The sequence below is a fragment of the Electrophorus electricus genome, unplaced genomic scaffold, assembly GCF_041902795.1.
Source record: "Electrophorus electricus isolate QZ-2024a unplaced genomic scaffold, ASM4190279v1 Scaffold110, whole genome shotgun sequence".
Taxonomy (NCBI): domain Eukaryota; kingdom Metazoa; phylum Chordata; class Actinopteri; order Gymnotiformes; family Gymnotidae; genus Electrophorus; species Electrophorus electricus.
The window spans coordinates 52616-77766 of record NW_027658392.1 but is presented as its reverse complement, the minus strand read 5'-3'; the positions used below and the strand labels follow the sequence as shown (position 1 = coordinate 77766).

At 40.0% G+C, this 25151-nt stretch overlaps 1 protein-coding gene and 1 long non-coding RNA gene across 2 annotated transcripts in view; one reads left to right on the top strand and one right to left on the bottom strand.

Moving 5' to 3' along the window:
• Nucleotides 1-236: 236 nt before the first annotated feature.
• On the bottom strand, nucleotides 237-6599 carry LOC145654046 (uncharacterized). The gene is made up of 3 exons (XR_014120275.1): nucleotides 6472-6599; nucleotides 863-1008; nucleotides 237-304 (listed from the first exon to the last, which is right to left on the bottom strand). It is a non-coding gene; the product is annotated as an uncharacterized LOC145654046 (long non-coding RNA).
• Nucleotides 6600-15239: 8640 nt separating this feature from the next.
• Nucleotides 15240-25151, top strand: part of csmd1a (CUB and Sushi multiple domains 1a) — a 61552-nt gene continuing 51640 nt past the window's right edge. The window contains exon 1 of the mRNA XM_081708707.1: nucleotides 15240-15739. Within this exon, the coding sequence (XP_081564833.1) occupies nucleotides 15556-15739 (184 nt within the window). The 5' untranslated portion in view covers nucleotides 15240-15555. The remainder of the gene's footprint in view (nucleotides 15740-25151) is intronic.

Here is a 25151-nt window from a genome sequence, read left to right as displayed (position 1 = left end):
AGGCTTTTAAAACAAGAGCTGAGCCATTGTACAAAGGTATTATGAGGTTATGGACATTCTAAGACAGGACGAGGGCATTTTTTTTTTTCTTGGCTGAGATGTTTCTCTCTCTTTCTTTCTTTCTTTCCTACTTTTTGACCCCAAAAAAAGGTGAGGGGGCAAAACTCATCTCACCTTTGTGGTGACACAAGCCTGGGTGCAATTTTCCCCCAAAGAACAGATCTAATCAGCCTTACCGTTCAGGGTGCATGTGAAGCCCTGTCTGCTCACTCCCTGAGGAGTCACATTGTGCAGAAAATTGTCACTAGGGAGAAAAAAGAGAAATGAGAGAGAGAGCAAAAGAGAAAAAAGAAGGTGGAAAAAAAATAATTCTGAAACAGTGATGTGTCATAATCATAGAGGACACCAGCAAAGGGAGATACTGGGTAAACCAAAGGTCAAATTGCTAGAGGTCTGTTTAATTTTGTGTTCTGTAATGTTCTGTGACTTTATGTAAAATAACCACTAACCCTTCTATTACAATACAAAAGTCTGTAATTGCAGCCTTCAGTCAACCATGAATATGCTGGGTTTTTATTAATACCGGAGCTTACATACTACAGCAGGGAAATCAGGTGAGACACTTAGCTTAAACCTTCTCAATTAATACATTAATGAGATATTAGGGACTCCAGGTTAAGCAATTCATACAATTGACCAAGAAAGGAAGTGCAATCTAATAATAGCAAAGCTGTTATTTTTAATAACAGTAGAATATTTTAAAATTATTTTTTAAATTCACAGATCTGATTTGTTTATGGTGCTTCAGATAAGTAGATGGTTATACTTGTATTTTGTATACAGAATGTAACAGGACAATTACCCATCCAGCAGGGTCTTCCAGGCATCTTCAGACATGTACAGGGGGTGGAGGATATGCACAGGAGGTGAGGCGGCCACACCCATGTTTGGCGGTGTCAGGCCAGAGCTGAGCGAAATCGAGGCCATTGCTACACTCTGGGGGCTCATCTGTGGGTTGTGAGTAGAGCAGAACAAAACATAATGCTTCAGTAGCTGGTATCATCAACCCAGCACACCAGTAGCAAATAAATATGTTAAGCACAAATGAGTTCAAGGAACAGTGAGACTAAAAGATAATTTAGAAAATCTCCTTTTTCCCCAAATGTAGTCCTTCACACAAAATATTTAAAATTTAACATCTTCATAAATCTTTATTTTTGTACTAGTGCTACCTGTTTATGTGGTTTCTGGTAATGTATAACACTTTAGCTATATATAATAATAGATAAATAAATGGACTAAAAAATGTATATTTATAAGCATTAGTATGTACAGTTAATATCTTTAGTAGCAATCATTCTGTACTTTTAAAAACTAATCTTTACTGATCAACTGCATTTGGGGTAAGGGAAATTATGTACATTTGTTTTTTTCTATTCCCCTAAATACTTTTTATTGTGAAATAATTAATTATTTAATACAAAACAGTTTTTGTTGGTGAAACAGTTGTACTGCAATGTTTTTGAATGAACCAAATGATAGATTTCAGGGCACCTTCCATCCTCACTACAGCCTAAAGTGATCTCCTATTCTGCTTTTGTTCCTTTTCATCCAAAGAGAGAGAGAGAGAGAGAGAGAGAGAGAGAGAGAGAGAGAGAGAGAGAGAGAGAGAGAGAGAGAGAGAGAAGGCACACTCTTCTGTTGTCTCTAGGGGGTGGCATATTCATTCTCTTTCTCTCCCTTTAGATCTGAAGGGCCATGGGTGTATGCCATGACATCAAAGGGGCATGATCTGAGGGAATCTGCCCGTCACTCTCCACGTCTTCTCCTCTTACATAAATCAAACAGCAGGCATACAGATTCCGCAGCACCCTTATGGACGTACCGCTGTCACAGAGGTAAGACATTTAGCTTATACTGTGAGTGCTTCTGTGGAAAGCCTGACACTCCAACTGTGAGGTCTCAGCTGTGCTCAGTCCCACATCTTCATACTCTCCTTCCTCTGCTTAGTACAGAAAGGACATCAGCCAGAGTTTAAGGTGATCATTAATAATTCATTTGCATTTGCCTGAGTGCAACAGCACTGCAAAGTACACATGCAGACATTTCACCTTTAAAGATTAGGTGTGGGAGTGGTTTCTAAGACAGATTTACCAGGTGAAGAAATATTTGACATTTTGTTTCAATGTTTTGGAAGTATTTGCTATTCCTTATTACCAGGGCACATAGAGCAACAGTATGGCACTCCCTGTCCTTCAGTGTCTGTAACAGCCAGATAGAGACTGTCAGCTGCCTATATGTAGCATGTTTAGTGTAATCTGGGCTCTGAAATGTCTGTCAGGTGATCATCAAACCTGTTGCCATGGGAAAGACACCTCAACTAGAGATCGAGACTGACACAGACATATACACATGCACATGCACACTCCCCCCCCCTCCCCCCCCCCCCCCCACACACACACACACAAACATTTTCCAGTGAAACACAGAGAAGGCATCACCATGATTAGGTCAGATAACATAAGATGGCTTTTTGTGTCCAAATCACTCTGACATCTGTCTTCCCCACCTCTCTTAAGCTCAGATATAATTTCCTCTTATCTTTACTGGTCAGAATCACACATACATAGGCACACAGACACACACACATACACACACTCACACACACAACTTCACAGAAGCACATGTGCACCCACACACACACACACGCATACAAATAGCTATGTGTGAGCGAAAGAAGAGGACTCATAATTCACAACAACCAGCACGCCCTAAACAACTACCTACAGATCCTAAGCAGTTCACTAAATAACACAGGCCGATTACAGACGAGAGCTGATTCATGCTGACATGTGCGAGGCTTTGGGTCATCATATTATCCAGTGCTTAACTGCACCTCTGCACGGGTGCTGAACACCAGGGGCCCCACACTCATTACCCACATCTCAAGGGCATACGTTTGGGGTCTCAAGGGGACACCATAAGGCATTGTGATATGTCGTGGCTGGGCGGAGATGCATGAGTCTGCATATTTGCCATGACACTTCCTTGTTTATCTACAATCAGATGACAGCAGGGAAAGAATGCTGAATATAGAGTGAAAACAAATGATACCAAATGCTTGGGGGAATGAGGGAGGCAGCAACGACTGATAACAGAAGACTAAAGAATGATCCAAAATCTCCAAGCTCTTATGAAGAGTATCCATCAATGGAGACAGTCAAACAAATAGCACCCCCCATTTCAATTAGTTCTCCCTGCAGGCTATGTTACATGCTCTTGAACCTCTATATTTCTGTGCTCAAAAACAAACACACACAGACAGTGACACTCACCACTGCACAAGTGCTCATTTACACAAAAACACGCGCACACACACAATGACACCATGCACATGCATATACTACACATGCATGCATACACACAAACTTAGACAACAGGATAAATAAGCATGTTAAAGGTCACATTAAACTGCTTTTCTTCATGATAGCCATGCACTGAGGGACAAATAAAAAAAAAATCTTTGCACATGTAAATATGGAGGAATAAATGACCCACCTCTATTAAGCAGTGCAATGAGACTCTAATGACACATGAATGTGAAGATGCAGGGAAGGTTGAAAGAGTCATATGAGCATGGGAGAGAGCTGGAGTGTGAGCATGCCTCTCAGCCTGAGGCACTCACACACAAAAAGAGTTCCAGTCCCCCTGGAGGTGGAGCTGAACTGGGCAAAAGGCAGAGAGGTGTGTTGCCTGCAAGTAGAAAGAAGAGAGTAGGGTTCCATGGCAGTGGGGAAAAAGGATGGTGAGGGTGACTAACAAAATGAGAATATAGAAAAGGAGAGGAAAATCAATGACTAATAAGCAAACCCAAGAAACGCCAATAAGATGGTGGGCTGAGCCATTCGGAGGCAGACACTTTGTGCAGAGAGTCAACACTGACATGGCTGCTTTTCTCGCTAAAGGAAATGAATAAATAAGGGGATGCTCTTTTAATTAAGTGCCATCCAGACAGTCCTTGGGGAGTGGAAGGAGTACATTAATGGACACAGATGCAGAAACATTCTGTCCTTCCAGTGATGACAGTGCACACATTGGCTAATTTTAAACATACTGGGAATTATGAACTGGGTACTTCTGATCTAAAGCTGTCTAGTGGCTCTTCTTAGTGAAATTGGGAAAGAGCTCTTTTTTTGGACTATGCAGTGAATGAGGGAACCCAAAAATAACACGTGATTCCAGTTAACAAGATGCCCTGGGAGTTAGGTGTGAAAGATAGAGGCCAAGAGGACCCAGTTATGAAGGTCAAGTAAATCATTTGGGAAATAAATACTGCTGTGCCTGTGTCCAAGGCTAAAAAGATACATTGATCTTTCAGATCATTAAATACTTTTCATTTTACCTTGCCTTAATGAGATGGATGTCCAGTAAAAAATCATTAAAATGTTGTGAAGCAGCAGTCCCCAAGCTTTCTGCATGTTTATTTATTTATTGTTTTGTTTTTGTATATCATTGACTAAAGCTGATACGTAAATCTGTCCTATGCAAATTTGTCATAAATGACAGTCAGTTTTAAACCATGACCTTTGCAGTGACAGCTGATATGAAAATATAGCAGCTTAGGTATTTCAATACATATTACTTCCACTTTATTGTATGTACAATTGTAACATGCACTCAAACAATATACCACGTAGACATTTGCTCAAGTAAACATAATGTATTTTCAGAAGAACATTCTAGAGGATTGTGTAAAAATCTCATTTTATTAAGCACATTCAGTAATTGAATGGTCACCATTTATTGAAATCTACCTGAGAATATGAAGATCAGAAATGTTAGTGATTTCTCTCTCTCCCCTCTGCTACACATTTCTTTCACTTCTGAAATATAACCAAAGAGCTGTGCACATTCTCAAGGCCTGTAGCATATCCATTTCTGATTTTGTCAAGTAGTAGCCTAACGCCCAAAGCAAATAAATAATTCAAGGTACAGGAATTTCATTGCTGATTGTCCAGTCCAAAATTATGCTCACATGATGGCTGCAAATGAAAATGCTAATTGCTGAAGAACAAGGGACCTGTGTAGCCTAGCAACAGTACCCAGCCATGTAAATGGGCTTAAGGGCTTGATCGAACTGTTGCATGTGAACTCTTATGCTTCCTTCAGTACCCTGTGCTTAGTCATGCCTAAGCAATCAAAGATCTTAACAAAACTACAGGACCTTTGGGCCTTTTAACTGTGAACTGCCTATTTGCTAATTTCTGTAAAGGAGTTATATTTCTTTTTAATTCACTCTCTTATTCTCCAGCAGTTGGATGCAACAGACACTGGGATACATTCTACAAAAATATATTTGCTCCAGAATGGAATATAAATTGCATAAATTTCTAGAAGCCTTTGAGAGGAGTGACTTATGGAATAGTAATGGACACTTTCTATTGTGTGAACAGAGGTTCATATAAAACGTGCCACCACAGAATGGAGACTAAAAGGCAGTGTAGCACAAACAGCACAGTTCTCAAAATAGCATCCCTCTTATTCTTGCTGATGCCTACTACTTAATGCTTTATAACCTCTCCAAACTTTACATAAAGGAGGAGGTTAAAGCTGACATGAGGTGAAGGTGTAAATAATATAAATATGAGAGCCAGAAAGAGGCTTGAGAGTGGATCATTCTGAGAAAAAGATGATGAACCTTTTTAAAGCACTTACATCAGCTGTTTTCAGCTACAAATAAATATTTTATAAGGTCCCATGGCCTTGGCTCTGTCTCTTGTCATCTTTCTCCTTCTTTATCTCTCACTTTTGTAAAAAAAAAAAAAAAAAAAAAAAAAAGTTACTATCCTGCTTTTCACCAATTCAGAAATTGCTGGAACAGCAACCTGTCTAGAATATACTTGTTCCTATAAGAGAAAAATTGGACCTTGTATTAATACTGAAATAATAGATTGAGCCTTGAATATGTAACCATGACCAGTGATGATAAATGTGACTATGTTTGAGCACATTCCAAAAACAATGTTGTTTTGTATTTCCAGTGCATTATTAGATGGAAGAACAGCAAAAGGCAGTGTATACACTGAAGGGAACATGACAGTGTTTGGGATGTTCAGTGTTCCTGAGGCTGGGTGAAGCCTGGTGGGAGGCACATGGGGATGTGTGGGTGAGGATGAGCTGGAGCAGGACACCAACCCCGAGCCTCTGGCATCACCACCTTCTGTGGGAAAAACCTGCTGCTCTTCCTCTGCTCAGCCTCCTTATAATGACATGCCTGCACCTGGACCCTGGCCACGTGTCCTTTTGACACACTTACTGTGAGAATGGAAATGTATGGGGGTGGGGGGGGGGTTGGGTGTGTGTGTGTGTGTGTGTGTGTGTGTGTGTATATATATATATATATATATATATATATATATATATATATATATATATATATATATATATATATGAAAAGAAGCACTGTTTCACCTTTGTCACTGGCAGAACTCAGGACCTTCCTCCTCCGCACTGTAGCATCCTCCTGAAAGCAATGGCTCTTGCTGTTTTCAGGAAGGCCAGCTGCCTTCTTCGTGCTCTTGGTGTCAGCGCCAGCCGGGTCATGCACCACACGGGCACCATCTGTGCTCCCTCTCTGTAGTCCATGCCCTCCTTCAAGAAGATAAGACAATGAGGCAACAATAGATCTGAATGCAATGTGCAAGTTTACACTGTTAGAGATTAATATATAACAGTGATTCACATTAACAGAAGAGATGTAACATGGCCTTAATAAGTCTTAGTAGTATTCCTAATTTAGCAGTTTTCCAACCTGAGCTGCTCTTGGCCTCTTGTGTGTAGTTCAGTTAACAATAGGATCAAAATAATTCACTCTGAAAATTGATTGTGTTTAGTGTCTACTTCAAGTGCAAAAATATTTTCCGAAAACAGATTTTCCTTTTCTGAAAGAAAAATATCTACAATGTGATTTGGGCCAATTTGTTTTTGGCCAATTTTATGTTTCTTAGTTTTTTATCTTTAATTTTTAAAATAAGCGACTTTTGGAGTTAGAGTGTAGTCCTTCTCCTGTCCCAAAGGTGAGATCTGACTGAGTACTGTCTGCAGTCCATCCTCACAAACAAAAACAACACTTTCTGCACAGAGCTAATGTGACTCATACAGCAGTGTCTTCTGCAGAAAATGCCACATAGCTGATAGAATGATATACCGTTGATCATTATCATTAAGGCAATGTTACCTTAAATGCTGTTTCCATCATTGTGACCCTGCACTATATGAACTAAATAGTAAAAAAGAGACCATTTGTAGATTCATATAAATGGCAGTGCTGTTAATGTGCATAAAATGAAAAATCTGGGGAATGCAAATGCAACCCTTTAGCAGCAGATTAGCTGGGAGGTACAGCTAAGCAGCCAGAGGGGAGCTTTATGCAGTTCTGTTCAGGAAATTGTGCCATTAAAAAAGTAGCATATCTCTGAAGGTCAAATCAGCTGCCACTGTCCTTCCTACACATACTCACCCTCAGACTTCTGCCCACAATTACTGCTCTGTTTTTCAAGACCATGAACCTACATGTGTGCATGTATACATGTGTGCATATGCTTTACAGGAAGTGGAACATTGTAAGGAAAATGACTCTAGTATAGTACACAAAAATGTCACATACTTGGATTTTCTGTTTCATTTCAGACAAAATTTATTTACGTATATCCGAGTCTTAATTACTGATATTGAAACTTGATGAAAATATTCAAAAAGTGATAGTAAAGGGGCCCAAAATAACTCTAAATATTGTACTCTTACCACATCACTACTTATCCAAGTCATTAGTTATACTGGTCACACCCACAAAGACATATTAAGTCATCAAAGCCTTGGCAAAGCTGTCTGGACTGTACACTAGTAATTACCTGTAATAGGGAGGTTCTCAATCATCAACTTCTCACCAGTACCAGCAAACACCAGCAAATTGGAACGTCCCTGCTTTTTGCTCATCTTCTCATCATCTACTGCAGTTTCTGTGACATCTCCAGGCTGGCATGAAACTGGCAGCTGGCTGCAAGGCTCATTAAGGGCTTTGGAGGCCTGAGTTGACTGGATTGCCTCCATTATGGCTTCATTGCTGAATACCATGCACTTGAGCCTTTGGCATTTTTGCTGCCTTTGGTTCCTTTGTGGTCTTAGACCAGCCAGGTTATCAAATGCCTGGCTATTGAAAGCTGATAAGGGGATATTGGAAGACACTTCTTTTTTAATGTGGGCTTTCTGAGCTGGCCTGTCACCACATGGTAAGGCAGTACAGGGCAGTGCGGGGAAATCTTCCAGTGAAAGACCCTCTGAGACCTCTTCCCTTTTCTTGTCTTGATTAATGATGAGAACATCCTTTAAGAACTTTTCAATTATTCTTCTTTGCCCTTCCTTAATGCTTATGACCTCCTTTGGCCTGTAAAGGTCACCTGGGTCATCACCATGAGAACAAAGTCTGCCAGGTGGTAGCTGACAAGGAATCATAGTGTCATGCTGCTGGTCAAGTGTCTGCATCATCTCTTGCTGGACCATGAGAAAAAGTTCATCAAATTCACCCTTCAACCCTGCCGTGGAACAGAAATCATACAAAACTTAATTTTGGTGTGTGAGAATGAAATTAGATATTAAATCTTACAATATCAAATGTTTACTTTCTGCTAGGTTTTTTTTTTTGTGGTCTTTTTTTTTGTTGTTTGTTTGTTTGTTTGTTTGTTTTTTGTTCCTGCATTACATTACTTTGAGCTGGGCATATGCTGTCCCCAAATATGAATATTTAACTAGAGTCTTGTTAGGCATGTCCCTTTGTGGGGCGCCCATGCAGAACAGAAACAGCATAGGCAATCTATTAGCATAAGCCAAGAGAAAGGCTCCAGTCAAGCAGCCACGGTCTACATACAGTAACATGTTCATCCAATAGTAGTTTAATGAAGACAATTTATCCTGTAAATAACTCATCCATCTAACAGTGACATAAGTGAAACTCTATGAACTGGGGGCAGTAAATAAGACTCCCTGAATGCTGAGATGTCAAAACTAGTTTTATGTAAAATCACTCAGTTCCTGTTAAGCTTGAATTTACTAGTGTTGACAAAAAAAAATTAAAAAAAATAAAATTTATATATATATATATATATATATATATATATATATATATATATATATATATATATATATATATATATATATATATATATATATATTGAGCCTTTGGCGTTTTTGCTGCCTTTGGTTCCTTTGTGGTCTTAGACCAGCCAGGTTATCAAATGCCTGGCTATTGAAAGCTGATGAGGGGATATTGGAAGACACTTCTTTTTTAATGTGGGCTTTCTGAGCTGGCCTGTCACCACATGGTAAGGCAGTACAGGGCAGTGCGGGGAAATCTTCCAGTGAAAGACCCTCTGAGACCTCTTCCCTTTTCTTAGCTACACTATATATATATATATATATATATATATATATATATATATATATATATATATATATATATATATATATATATATATATATAGTGTAGCTAATTAGGTTTTCCTTTTAAAGGGCAATTCATAAATTCCAAATTAAATAATTAAGCACAGAGGTAACTAAATAAAAATACAATATTATACTCAAAATACATGCTATAACCCTACTAGTTATTTACAGTTATAAGACATTTCTAATTATTTTATTATATGCCTATAGTAAACAAGAAGCCTTAGGAAATCTTTGGATATCACATGCAATAAGAAGACAGATGTGTAAGCAGGAGAGACAGATGTGCATGCAAGAGACAAAGAAGTGGCCTTCCAGTGAAACTCAAAGCCGGCAGTTACCAACATGGCCTCTCTGGACCAACTAGTTTATAATTATTCAACATGATGACATGACAGTTCAGGCTATGGAAAGGTACTTTAGTGGGTATCTCACAAAATGGTACAAAATTACCATCCAAGGGGCTATCAAAGTACTATTAATCTTTATAGCTCAGCTAAAATGGACAGCCAAAATAACATTATAAAATTACTAAGACAACATATAGCCAAATATAGGCAAGAAAAGGATGAGTAGAGGTAGAAATCCAGCACACAGCAGTGAAGCGGAGGTTGGAACAATTGGGATGAGGCAGCAAGAGAATAAAATGTGGTAAAGAATGAAAAACCACCGAAGCTGACATGTGGTCACAGAAAGCCAGGAAGTTAAGGGTTCTACTATGTAGAGTCTATAACATCTTCCCAAGCCCCACAAACTATTTCATCGCGAGGCTGAAGGAAGGCCTGAATGGTACTTCCTGTGGGAGGACAGCATTCTGAAACATACTTTGTCATTCTCTAGCCCTGATACAGATGCCAGTGAAGGCATGACAAGATGTTAAAATCACTGATGAACTTCCTGGGGAAAAACAGGGCAAATTTAGATGGTCAAAGAGAAGAGCAGGAAGGATACAAGATATCATCAATGATAGGGAAGGACACAAGACTTCGTCTTTCCACAAGATAGCATCAAAACTACAGCTGAGTCCACACATAAATATCTGGTCCAGAGTGACAAAGAACATTATCATGCTGGAGCCATGAGAAGACCATAAGGAGAAAGCATTCAAAAGAAAATTACATAAGTCACAGCAATTGGTCAGAAAATGCACCCAGAAGGGAGAGAGAGTAAAGTGCCTATCAGTGGAAGTGCGAGCCAAAGGGTTTCCAGGGCAATTGTTTTGGAGAGCACAGGGCAGTACAGGTCAGCAGCAGTAGAAAAGGTTCAACAGATAGCAAGAGACATCACAATGGTTGTGTCTGAGGGAGGTGGACCAGGCACCTCGCTCCGACTGGGTCTAATCAGCCCAACGTTCACTCCCTTCAAAAGTCATGACAATGGCAAAACATCTCATGTAAAATAGGGTTCACCTGAGTGGAGCAACAAAAAAACTCTCTGTGACGGGAGGTGAGGCAGGATGCACAGACGAGCTATTAAACATGATACACAAAAATGACACCAAAACATGGGAAGAAAAACACTAAACTTGAGCAACACGAGCAACACGAGCAACAGCGTAAGCAAACAACAGGTTTTGAGATCATCAACCAAAAGTTAGCAGTAAGCACAGTTTACACGGGTTAAATACTGTCAAAGACTATTGACAACACTGAACCTTAAACGCATACTTTAACAATGGAAAACAATGAACAGGTGTGATATGTGAGAGGGGTGTGGCCTCAAACACAACACACACACACACACACACGTCACACAAACATAGGGAGGAGTCTAGGAGGATGAGGCCATGCCGTGACAGAATCCCCCCCAACAGCGCGACTATCAGGCTACGGCCCCCAAACCAATGCCAAATGGTGAGGTCAGAGGACTGAGCGAATCGACATGGGCCAGAGCGAACAGGACAGAAGGGAGGAAGACAGGAACCAAGACGATGACAGACACAGGGACAGGAATACTAACAGGAAAGGGAACAGATATTAAGGGAGACAAACAGACTGGCATGGTAACTGTTGACGGGCATGTTAATGGTGACAGGCACAGGCATGTGAGACATTGGACCATTTAGAGGAGGGGAAAAAGGGGCTGGGGATGTTGAGAGGAGCCCGAGCCAGTCCCCCTGTCAGCTGAGTCAAAGTCTGATGAGTCCAGAGGGCACTGGTGATGCAAGTGGGCTCTAAGGCTGTGTGCCTTAGGTGATGTGAGCGTCCTCTGATAATGAAGCCTCTTTGAAGGTAACACAGGGCAGTTTGCTGGTTCTAGAGTGGCAGGCCTTGGACAGAGCCTTAGGTGTCGGAGGCTCGTCACTTTTAGAGTCCGTTGACCCGGTCTCTGAAACAGAGGGAGGATCCTCATGGATGGAATCCTCCACCTCCATTGGTGGATCTCCTGAGTGGTCAGATTCCTTGCCTGACCTGGGGCTGATATCATCATACTCCTCACTCCTGCCGTAATCCTCGTAGCCCTCCTGGTAGTCCATGGGGGGATAGTAGGACCCCACAGAGTCCAACCCTGGATACTGATAGTTGCAATCGTACCGGTCCCAGTAATCCAGCGATGGACCTTGGACCCCTAGGCACTGGAGCAAATTGTTGAGAAATCATGTGTGGTCTTGAAACAGCCTCCCCCCTTTTGGAAGGACACCAACGTGTTTCAAATACAAGTCAGTCATCTAGTGAATCAAATAATCACAGAGGCATTGAGGTGTTATTTGCAGTTGTCACTCAATTTCACACTGGAATTCTACCGGATGTAGATATTTCAAACCAAATACTCGAGACAGCTGAAATCGATAGAAAGTACGTTGTCCACTGAAGTGTACCGTGAATGGTCCTGGCCTGAACAGTTTATAATTCCCAGAAAAATATTCAGGCAACGAAGTCCCTTCAACCTTACATCGTAATCAAACTTTAACAAGCAATAATAATAACATACTAAACATAATGTATACTTATCCAAATATAAAAATAACTGTGTAGCTAACTAACGACTCACAATCCAGGTAAAGAACCATCGCGTGGGTTTTCGCACTTGGTGATGGCGCAATTAAAGATAACGATGGCATCCCTCGCTGGTGGATCGTCAGCAAACCTATGAGCGTTTTCTGGTAGGTGTGGCCACATGCCCCTTTGCGCCCAAACCGAGCGTTTCCATATTTTGAGACATATTCTATCCAAATCATCCTCAGGCGTATGAGGATGGATCCACACTGATCTCGGAAAAGGCCCTAATGCGTCCCAAAAAGAACATTTACCGTTTGCTATCCGTCTTCCAAAATGAGCAGATTTAAACATTTATAAATTTGTCAATATGAATGTATAGTTGATTTAAAATAAAGGTATGTTAAGGCAGTATCGCTCAACGAATGGTTACAATTGGAATACTGAATACTAAATTATTGCATATAGAATCCTGAAAAATTAAATTATTACAAACATAAACAACTAACGTGCTTGGAAACTCGTAAAAAGCACCAGTTACGTCAATGTCAGAACTCCCGACCACATCACAACCAACACTGGCTGCATCGGCGGTTCTTTAGCTGGCATGAGTTGGCTGCTGTCGTGTGCTTTTCAGATTACGTTCCACTCTGTATCACATATAATGTGATACTTCATTCATCATCATGTAACTGTATCATGTTACAGGCAAGAAAAAATGTTGAAAATCCGTTATTCGTGTTATCATACACACAACTAACCTACAAGTCGCAAGAAAACCACTCCACGCGTCTTTACCTCATTCCACCCAGATTAAACGCATCGCAAATGAATTGATGATTCAGTGATTCCCGAAACAAGTCACAAGTGAAAGTGTGCCAGATTTAATGTACGGACATTAAGACATCCCAGCAAGGCTACCGCAGAGGATTCGCTTAATTTGTGGGTTCGTCACTTTGCTATAACTATGAAAAGCAACGGCTCTGCTGTAGCGGTGAGTTCGTTGAACGTGTCCTGATTTACATTTAAATTTATTCCAAGACGGCACCTTAAATAAGATGTGGAATCGATCAAGTAAATCGAAATTACAATTTGATAGTTTTAGGACTAGTAAACTTGACACGTACAAGCTTTAAAGAGAAGCATATTTGGGAGAAATTGCTCTCTCTGTCAGTTTATATACTATTTGGTATCTGTGCCTAGACTTTATGTTGTCAGATCGGGCTAGAGTAACTCATCTTTACTGTATCAATGGGGATAAAAAGTTGAGTATTTATTTTGCAAACACCGTTAACTCGGCAGAAATTATCAAATATTGATAATCAAACCTATCAAATATTCCAAATGTACAGTGCATTTATAAGTCCTTTCATATACATACAACTATTTGTCTTATCTTGTTATTTTCATTATTCAGGCACTATAGGGATAATGGGTAGCCCACAAATACACAAACTTTAAATAAAGGAACTCTGTAATCTCTGTATCGAGTAATTATGTGTAGCCTATAGGTTTAATGGACTGATAAATATTGTTTAAAGTAATTAATTATATATGCATCATGTCATAAACCAAAATAAAAGCTATTATTGTTATGCTTGTGTTGTGTGTCCTATTCATAATTTTTGGAGCTGTGGGCGTCTGGTATTGCTGCTGTAATGTATCTGTGAATGTGAACTCAGGTTGATACAGAGATAACCTCTAGATGGTGGTATGGATAGCAAATTAACTTTGAATTGCATTGCATTGTCATTGAGTCTTTTTATAATTCACTATAATGCTTCTGGCAATGCAGTTATTTAGGCTATTTCCAATTAGAAATGTTGTATAATTTTGTAAATCAGTTCACTGACTGCTCCACTGAGAGTTTATACTCCCAAACACATCCACACATGCATGCAGACACAACCGGACCCACCTGTTTGTTGACAGCTTGATGTTAAAAGCAGTTTGTGATGTATGTAGCGTAATTTGCTGCCATCAACACTTTGGGCTAGCCATCCCTCGCGCCCCATAATTTTTTTTTGTTTTTTTATCACAGGCTGGACATTTTTGGGTGGCCCACTATTTTTGGTGGTGCGCTGCTTTCAAACAAGCTGTTACACAGACACAAGCAAAAATCCCAGCAACACTGCTGTACCTGACAAACTTGAACTAGCACAATAACCATGCCATGTCAGTGTCACCGCTGAGAATGAGAATGGCCCATTATCCAAATAATATTTAGGCAGTGGCCCTGTGGTTTGGTCACAAAATGACAACTGATGAACGGGGAAATAGCTAATATATTCTGCATGGCAACAGATATGCAGTCTGTTACACTATGTATAACGTGTATACGATCGTGGTGCCTAACTGAAATGAGTGAATATAGGTTTATATAAACCGTCGCAGAATTAACTGCGATTTAGTGGATATGAAGAGAATAAATGGCAAAAAAAAAAAAAATAAATAAAAATGCGAGAGAGAGAGAGAGAGAGAGAGAGAGAGAGAGAGAGAGAGAGAGGGAGAGAGAGAGAGAGAGAGAGATCGTGCAATCTGGAATGGGGTTTCCAGAGTCATAGACACTACAAATACTGTAAACCTAAATAAGTTGAGGTAGAGGAAATACCTTATCGATCACTTCCACATCTCAGAATGATTCAGACAATGACGGAGGCGATAAACTTTTAAGCGGAGGTGGTGTGTGTGTGCCGTTTTTCGCCACTACAGCCGTATGATTCATGCGGAGAGGGCGAAACGTGGATTAGGATCAGCAGCTACACGTTTATTAACTGGAAATAAAACACACAACCGTCGAGGCGCGAGGGAGTGCAGAAGCAGGTATTCTATCCTGCCTTCTCCCATTTAAATTCAATTTTCAGGTTTCAATTAAATGTGGAATATAATATCTGTTTGCATTCTACACAGAAAAGACACTGTTCTCTTTATCCACCTCTTAAATTTTCCCCTTTTCGTGTGAAATCCTCCTGTAGAATTCTCTAACCCCGCAATCTGCGTGAGATGGTTCAGTCCAGCTGCAAGAGCCCAGTCTCGATGCATTGGGATTTTTCTCAGCGCCGACACGAAGTGAATCTTCCTTTTAAAACCATCTGATACAGAGGCTGCCAAAAATCCTGCCATGAGCGCCGCGTTGAAATCGGACGGAACAGGACTTTTAAGGACTGCTTGCAGATGTACATATAGCGAACCGAAGAAATCGGAAGGAATAAGGATTTTCGCTCTAATGAAGGCGGGAGTACATTCGCATCATTGGAGCCGGGTTCTGTTCTTGTATATGGGGCTACTGGCTGCATCGGTTAAGGGTAAGTTTGCCATAATGATGCTTGTACATGGAGCGGTGGTAGAAGCGCAGTGATGTGCGCCCCAGGTTGCTATATCCACACATACCTGGTATGTACCTTGACACGTGAGATATTGTAAGCTGTCGATATGAGTATTAAGCCCTATATATTGTGGTTTTAGTATATTCATCAGATTCATTGACAGTCTGTGCCAGTTCACCAGGGGACGTTTCTTCACCGTGAGACGAACAACATATGACGCGCTAAGTACTGGAATGATCAGGACATCCAATTTCCATGTAGTTTATCAAGATCTCCATATAACAATATAAATTTCCTAAACATGTTTTCGAAATGGCTGCTTCATTTGGTGGGTACAAGCCTTCTATGCACACATTTCTGTACAAAGACGTAACGCTAAAGAATTGATGCGGTAAGCAAAACGTGACGTTTCCCCCCAAAACATGCAAGACAGGACGGTTAAAACTCTAACATGTACTTAAAGTGCCTGAGCTGAGTGGTTGATGTACGGCTACATGAAGGATTGCGCGCGCGAGGGTGTGCGTGTGTGAGCGCGCGCGCGCGTATGTATGTGAGGGGGCGAAAAAGAATGAGTGAGTTTAGGAGGACGTGGGCGTATGCGGAGGAGGAATGAGCGTTACATGCGGACCAAATTGTTTTTGGCGCTATTTCCAACTGGTGATTTCCTTTGCAAACATTCACTACAAACAATACATGTGAAAAAAAACCTTTTCTTTGTGAACACATTAAATCCCTGCGATAGAAGTTTCAGTGACGACTTTTATAACAGTCACTGACAGGTGGCCTTACTGGTTAAAATATAGCCCATATTAAGGTTTTGACTGTGTTTGACCTGATTAAAATGTGTTTTTGTTTTCCATTTGTTTTTTCAAATGTATGAAATCAAACACTGGTATCAGACAATTTTCGACATTCTCTATAACCAATGTATATGCGTCGCAGCTATTAAAAATTAAATGGGCATTTAGTTCGCAGTGTCCTAAGCATCGACGGAACTGCTGAGACTGAACACAAACGTCTCACTGCAGCAAAGATCACCTGTCGGCAGCCACTCAGTGTCTACTGCTTTCATTAAACATTTCTAAAATGAATATTTTGTGTGTCAAGAAGTGATAACAAGCCGCCGTAGTTAGTTTAGTGGACGGTTATTAGCTTTTCTTTACCCCGTTCACAAAGCGCCTCCGTAAGCCGTCCGCGAGCAGTTGCATTCTTTTCCCATTAAGCGGCACCAAAGCTTCACAATACCAGAACAAAACACAAATAAATCCTCCATCAACTGGATTACAAAAATGCTAAGCGCATATGTTGCGCTACAGATGTATGTCCTTTTATCGGTGTTAAACTCACTTTCGAGGACTTCTTCCAGCATTTAGTCGGGAAAACGCAAATCAGTAGATCTGCATCACAAATAGCGGATTACCTCTAGGCTTAGAGTGTTCTCGTTGTTTCATTTATGTATTTATGTACAACTTTTATTAAAATATGAAACTATCAGTAGCCTGTGCCGTCGTACATTTAGTTTCTGTCATTAAAATGCACGTTTTTTTTTTCACCACCATAACCAAAATAGCCGAGATGAAAATAGAAAACTGGCTGACCCATTTCATTCTGCGCTGACAATGGATGGAAATCGTTTGGTGTAGAGAATGGCTAAGTTCGATATTTTTTTGAGCACCACCTCCTAATAATTGTGAGCCACATATTTCGTGATTCAGTGACATGGACGTTCTGTTGGATCGGTATTCGGTGTGCTGAATTTCTCAGATCGCACAAGAGATGGCTAAATAATCTTAAAGTCGCAAGGTCGGGCAATCTCCATGATGCAATTAAATGTAAGGCGCTCATGAATCCGCGTGTATATATATATATATATATATATATATATATATATATATATAGAGAGAGAGAGAGAGAGAGAGAGAGAGAGAGAGAGAGAGAGAGAGAGAGAGAGAGAGAGAGAGTATTACGGCAAAGATAATAAATAAATACATTGATAAATAAAAATCTTTTTAACATTTTTAAATTTATTTTTAAAAAATAATAAAAATATGAGCGCAATCGTTGATATGTCTCCCAAAGGGCATGAACATATCAGCCCTACAGCAACAGGTGTTTAAAGTAGACTACAACATATCCCTGCAGCACTGGTGTTTCGTCGCTGAGATGCGGTCCCTTTCACAGTTGCTAGACATCAAGTGCTATGGGCAGCTTTCCGTCACACGAAATGATTTGATACGCGCCTCAGTAGAGAGGTTACTCTACTCGTACTTCTGTTCAGAGTTTCCTTTACGGAGGCACAGCGAGACAAACTGTCGCAAGGGTAAATGTTTGAGAAGACTGCAAAGGCTATGCGACTATTGTTTCCACAACTCCCGGTTGCAGTCCATTTAGTACCATGGACAGCTCCATCCAGAGTGGTTTTCCCGTCTGAAAGTCTAGCCATGTAGAAGCCACTGAAACCATGCCAAACACAATGTGGTGGCAGAGATCAATCAGGATGGCTTTCCACACATTTTACCTGTTGTCTCTCTGTCCTCAATGTGCACACACGGTTGTCTTTACTAAGAAAATTAACACCTGCCCCTCTGTTTGTTTGGAATGGAGAGGTATAGAATACTAAACAAGAATATGTGGTGCAGTGCCCTGCTTCAATATGTGAAGCTTTGTTTACCTTAAGCTCCCAGTGGTGTGGAAGCAACGTTTTCCCAATTAAATCATTATTGCTGTTTTAAGCTATAACAATTAAGATCTTGCTATTTCACAATAAAGCAGTAACAAGAAACCCAGAGTAAATGAGCTTCTATGTTCATGAAAGTTTGGTAATAACCATTGACTCATATTGAATGTGATTAGATACAAAATATTTGTTTTAACCTGCAAAGGTAAGGTATATAATGTTGGTGGTTATACCAATGGGTTGGTTGTTATACCAACATGGACCTTTAATGGCAAGAAGGTAATGTGAAGATTGCTTTCAAAGCAATGCAAAACTTGACTGGAAACATATTGCTAATATAATAGCAACATCAGCATACACTTAGCTTTGACGTTTCACTTTTTTGGTTTCCTTTTATCATTTGTCTCTGCAGCCAAATCTCTCACACTGCATAATGGTAGAATGAGCATAAGGTGTAAATCTCTCTCTCTCTCTCTCTCTCTCTCTCTCTCTCTCTCTCTCTCTCTCTCTCTCTCACACACACACACACACACACACACACACACACACACACACACACACACACACACACACAAACACAAATTCACCTGCCTACAGACATTTCCATAGAGGATGTGACAAAGGGAACAAGGTCATTCTTTTCCATTCCCATGAGGCTTTTCATCTCTGTCATTCAGGTAATCATTTTCCTTTCATGAAAAAGCATAAAAGGATGTATCATTGCCAGGGTAACATGGCCCTGACAATGCCATAAAGATCAGAATACCAGAACCACTGAAGATTTATAATATGTACCAACAGAATTTCAAATAAGGTGGTAATATAGTAAACCAAAATATTTGTGGACAGTTTAATTGTCTAACTGTCCTTTTTGTTTCTTGTCCCTTTATATGGCATTTCCCTGAGAAGGACAAATAGCTCATAGTTTGTACAGTATGGCCTTGAGGTTTAGTACAGTGATGACCTACAGCAGGTGGGCCATTTCAATATTGATTCAGTGGTCCCCCTTTACCTCAGAATTTCTTCAAAACAACCTGAGACATTACAATGCAATAAAACTCTGTATTACATGCTATATATTGCAGAGCTAGTCCAGTCCCAGGTTTAACAAATGAGAGCAGACCAGTTAGATGTTTTTAAAAACTTTAAATGGGTGTGACTGTAAGTATGGGTGTGACTTTAAGCTTATAAAACTTTACTGGTACAAGAGGTTATGCTAATAAAGAGCCTGGTGAGTGTATAGGTGCTGGACAAATGTTTCTAATAAAATAGTTGGTAATTGTACTTGTAATTAGTATTTGGGAGATGTGAAATATATGTCAGTGTATAAATTATTGGATAAATATTGCTGTACTATATGTGACTTTGATGTAACCAGATATGGTCACCTGAAGGAGGATGAAAACATCTTGGTTACACTTGGGAGAGTCAGTCTGATTCAAGGACTGATAGTGAGAGAATACACAGTAACAGCAAGTTGGCTATTATTCATTTATCTGATTTAATGTTTATCTGCTGGTTTTCTTCAAGTTTAGTAATTTAGGACCTTATTGTCTCAGTTTTTCTATATTGGGGCATTTTCCACCCTGTTAACCTGGCTTGTCAAATAAATCTGCCCTGTGCTTCAAGGCTGTGAGCATTACCCTCCAATTCCCTCTATTACTGCAAGGTCAACCCTTCCAGTCGAACTTGAAATTTTTAAATTCCCACACTTGGGTCAAAGGAGTAAGATGGCTTATACACTGCTGTCAGTTACTTGACAGTCACAGTTAAGTTGTATATGTATGTGTATCATTGGATTAGAAATGATGGGAAAATAAAGACTGGAAGGTTTAGATATTATAAAGACTTCCGGAAAGGTAGCATCAGAAGATGGACAGACAGATCAGGTTTGGACTGCACTGTCTACACCTCAGCTGCTCTTGTGCAGGTCCATGCTGAGCAGCTGCCATGGCAGCTCCATCTAACAGACTGCTAGTGCTCCACACAGCACATCAGCATGGCAGCTCCACCTTACAGCCTGCTCCTGCTACACACAGTACTTCAGCTCCACCTGACAGCATGCTTCTGCTCCACGCAGCACATCAAGACAACAGCTACACCTGACAGTGTGCTCCTGCTCCACACAGCATGTCAGCATGGTAGCTCCACCTGTCAGTCTAATACTGCTCCACACAGCACATCTGCATGGCAGCTCTACCTGATCGTCAGCTCCTGCTCCACACAGCATGTTTGCCTGGCAGCTCAACCTATCAGTCTGCTACTGCTCCACACAGCATGTCAGCATGGCAGCTCCACATGACAGTGTGCTTCTGCTCCACACAGCACGTTTGCACGGTAGCTCCACCTGACAGCCTGCTACTGCTCCATACTGCACATCTGCACAGCAGCTCTACCTGCCCAGCTCAGAGGCATGCATGCTCATATGCAGCCTGAGAGGATTTGTCCACACACTGGGGGCTTAAATAGGGAACAATATGAAATACTCCAATTAGATATATTTCTCTTCTTTACCCCATCTTTTGGCTGGTTGGCATGGTCAATACAATTACTACTACCACTGCTACTACCAGTACTACTGGTACAACATCTACTACTACTACTACTACTACTACTACTACTACTACTACTACTACTACTATTACTACTACTACTACCAATAATAATAATAATAATAATAATAATAATAATAATAATAATAATGAAACTTCTGATCATTAATTATTGAAAATATATTACTTAGGTTTAGCTATGCAATAATAGTAAACAACAACAGCATTATTATTATTATTATTATTATTATTATTATTATCATTATTATTATTATTAATAATAATAATAATAATAATAATAATAATAATAATAATAATAATAATAATGATGATAATAATAATAATACTGGTAATACTGGTAATAATAACAATAATGTAACATAATTATACATTACCAGGTTCAACTCAGGAGGCTAAACATATATTTTCTGTAGACAACAAACAAAATCTAGAGGTAGTAAAAATTGCAAGAGTAAACACATTTTCCAGATAACATTTTCCAATTTCGACATAAAAGGTTTTGTACAGATGCAAGAAAAGGATATCAAAGTCTTTTGGATATCCCAGTGAGCACTTCTGGAATAACTGGGAGGAAATGGAAGCTGCAACATATCAGCCAGGCCATGCCTAGACAAGGCCATTCCTCAAAACCCAGCATCACAACAAAAGGGGACAGACTCAGAAAGGCCAGCAGTCACTTTGAAGGAGCTACAGAGATCAGTGGCAGTGGAGTGAAGGTGCACTAGTCAGATGCCATTACTGAAGAAAAAACACATCAAAGCAAGTCTGAAGTTTGCCAGAAAGCATCAGAGGTTTTTTAGCCAAAATTCAAAGTGCTATGTGTCTTCAAATCACAAATGTAAAACTGGCCATTTCTCAACAAACACCATTTCAACAGGGTGGCTGTATGGGGTATTGAGGTGTTTATATGGAGTATGGGGGTGGTAGCATCATGTTTCCCTTAGTGGGAACTGGGCATCTTGTTAAAAGAATGGATGGATAGTGCAAAATATCGATAAATGCTGCATCCTACTTCAGTCTAGCTAAGAGTGTTTTCACACCTGCACATTTTTGTCAGATTCAGATGCAGACCAAATCAACCGCACCAGACCCTTGAGAGGAGGTGGTCACTGTTTGGTCCCAGACGAAGTCTGGAGTTGTTTGTTTGTGGTAAGAACATGATCTTACCTTGATCCAATCCATCTATCAGGTGTACCCCACAAGTTTGAGCTAAACTGCTCCTGTGGCCATATGTGCTTAGAAATATGGAATGTAGCAGAGCATGTAAACAGAAAACTGGCTAAACATTAGCCATCTATGCCTTTGCTCTATTTTAAACTACATGGAAATGTGCCCTAGACCAGAAGACAAGTTTCTTATGATGCATTTTGGTGTGCTTGGATTTTTCCCTGTGTGAAAACAAACCAAATCAAGGGGAAAATGCTTACAAAGTTTACAAACTTGTTAACTGATTTGGACCAGAGCAAATGAACAATAGGTGTGAAAACACCATCAATCTTGGAAGAAACTTCAAAAACTTGAAGAAATTTCACCTTTTATCAGGAGAGTGATAAATACCAAATGCCAAAGCAACACAGTTGTCAAAATGCCAATACAACATACAGATGTATGACCAACAAAAATGTCTTCTATAATTGTCAGTTCAATTTCCAATCCAAATGTGAATATGCGATATTTGAACATTGCCAAAAACATGGAGTGGAGCAAACCTGCCAAGAATGGAAGAATGGATGAAAATCACTTCCACATGGTGTGCAAAGCTGGTAGAACCATACCTCAAAGTACTTAGAGCTGTATTGCAGCAAACAATGAAAAACAAGGAAAAACAATTTCTAACAATGCTATACACTACACACAGTGATGCAAGCAGGGAAAACCAAGGCTTAACCCCCTGATAAGGATCATTTATTTTACATCAAAACAGCAAAAAATGATGGCTGAGATACATGCAGACAGTGGAAAGTCACCAATTATTTATACTTTATAAGTGCATATTGTGTGCTCACAAGACCAACATTAACCTAATTATAAAGTTGGAATGCAAAGCTGCTAGAGATTTACCAAAAATGTAAATGTGTTTATACCAAATATTAAGCTATTGGATCTGTTCTATTAGGTGAAACCCATCTCCTAAGTCTTAGAAGCACTTTGTTTGCACAGTTGCTGAAAAACGTTGTTTGAAATGTCTTGTTTCACTGGAAATCCAGTGTACTATACTCTGTTCTTTAACCACTGCTATTACTCACTGGAATCTTCTTTATATACCATATATGTTAAACTGCAGAACTCATTTTGCAACAAACATGGACTTTATAGGATCATAGGCAGGATCTTTAGTTATTCAAAGGCATATAATATAAGCCTTTGCTTATGTGGCTTTTTAAAATGTATAAAAGTGATCAAGAGATGGTTTCAAAGCATTATTTAACTGAGGCAAAACATGAACTGATCAATATCTTATAATGGATGTTCATTTTAAATGCTTATCACTTCAATTAGTGCATTAAGCAATATTGATCCTGCACAAATTGAAAGTGAAAATGAAACCAAGTTTTTAACAACAACAACAACAACAACAACAAAAAATACTCAAACTTATGCTTAGTCATTCAGCTTCATCCAAGAGTGTTAACATAATTTCTACAGCACACTTCAAATTCATGTTACATGAACATGGTTAGCATGGTTCCTGTCTTTGTTGCATTCTGGAATGGGAACTTATAATAGTCCAACACATGAGAGATGAGGGAAGGCGAGAGGGGGGAACAGTGTCAGGTCTACAGGGCTGGCACAGTTAGAGACAGGGAGAATGAAAGAGAGGGTCCCCTTATTAAGAGACCTGCCTCCCACTCCTCTATGTTGTCTGCGTTGTCATGGGGACACCATGAAACTGCCTCAGCTGGAACAGTGAACAATAAACAAACAGGGCCACACTGCTGCCTCAGCCGCACTCCTCATATCCCCATTCCTTAGCCACACTCCTCAGGTCCTCTTCTCTTAACCACATTCCTCATGTCCCCTTACCTCAGCCACGCTCCTCATCTTCCCTTAGTATGCTGGCTGCCTGCTTCTGCCTTCTCTGACTCAAAGAGGGGGAGGATTGTATGGAAAGAAGCTAAACAAGCTTATTTACAAATGCAACCTTACTCAAAAATAGCTAACTAAATAAACAAAAGCTATTTAACAATGTTTTAACAATTATGCTGCTTTGAAGCCAAAAAAAAAATAATAATAATGGAATTAGTGATTTTTAACCCTCTGAAGTCTAAGGGCATTTTCTCTTGATTAAGTTTTGCTTTAATGTACAGGAATGCTAGAATCAGGCAGTAAATTATAACGTTGCACTGGACAGGAGCTGGCCAAAGCTATTTTACTGAAGGCCCTTGGTAGGAAGCAAAACAGTGGGTTACTGTGGCTCAGTAATGGAGCTGAGAGTGCACTAAATCCTGTCTGGAAGGTATTCATCCTGGAAGGTGCTCTTTCCTTGCACTTCCACTTTCAATCACCCCTCCTGAGTTATAACTAGGAACTCCAGGAGCTTTTAGGCTGCTTCTACATATCTTTAGCTCAGTTCATATGGGGGTAATGTATATTTGCATCACATTGACTTGGCTGATGTCATTTGTACTTGAGATGCATACTAATGTAAAGCATTCAGCACATGTCAGAGTCACATCATATCTAATTAGACACTTGCATAATTAATGTGAATCCAATACAGAGGTATCTGTGTGCTTGTGTGTGTGTGTGTGTGTGTGTGTGTGTGTGTGTGTGTGTGTGTGTGTGTGTGTGTGTGCACATGTGCAAAATATATGGAATTGCAATTAACAAGTTAAACCATTAGGTGACAAGGTGTACACCATAAATGCTCTCAGCTCTTATCATTATGCCTCCTCTGCTTGTTTGCTCTATTAGCCACTCAATCCCCTGGAAACAAGACACCACCTTGCTAAAGTAGAGCCAATCCTCTTGCCTTTCCACTGCATTTGCCATGCTATTAATGGCCAACACAATCACCTCACACAGACATTAACCTAATGTATGGACTTACTCAGGAAAGCTGAGGTTGCCGATATCTGTTCTAATGGTGGGCATTCTTAGGTTAATTCCGGTATGATGTACTTTGGATGCATATTCACTG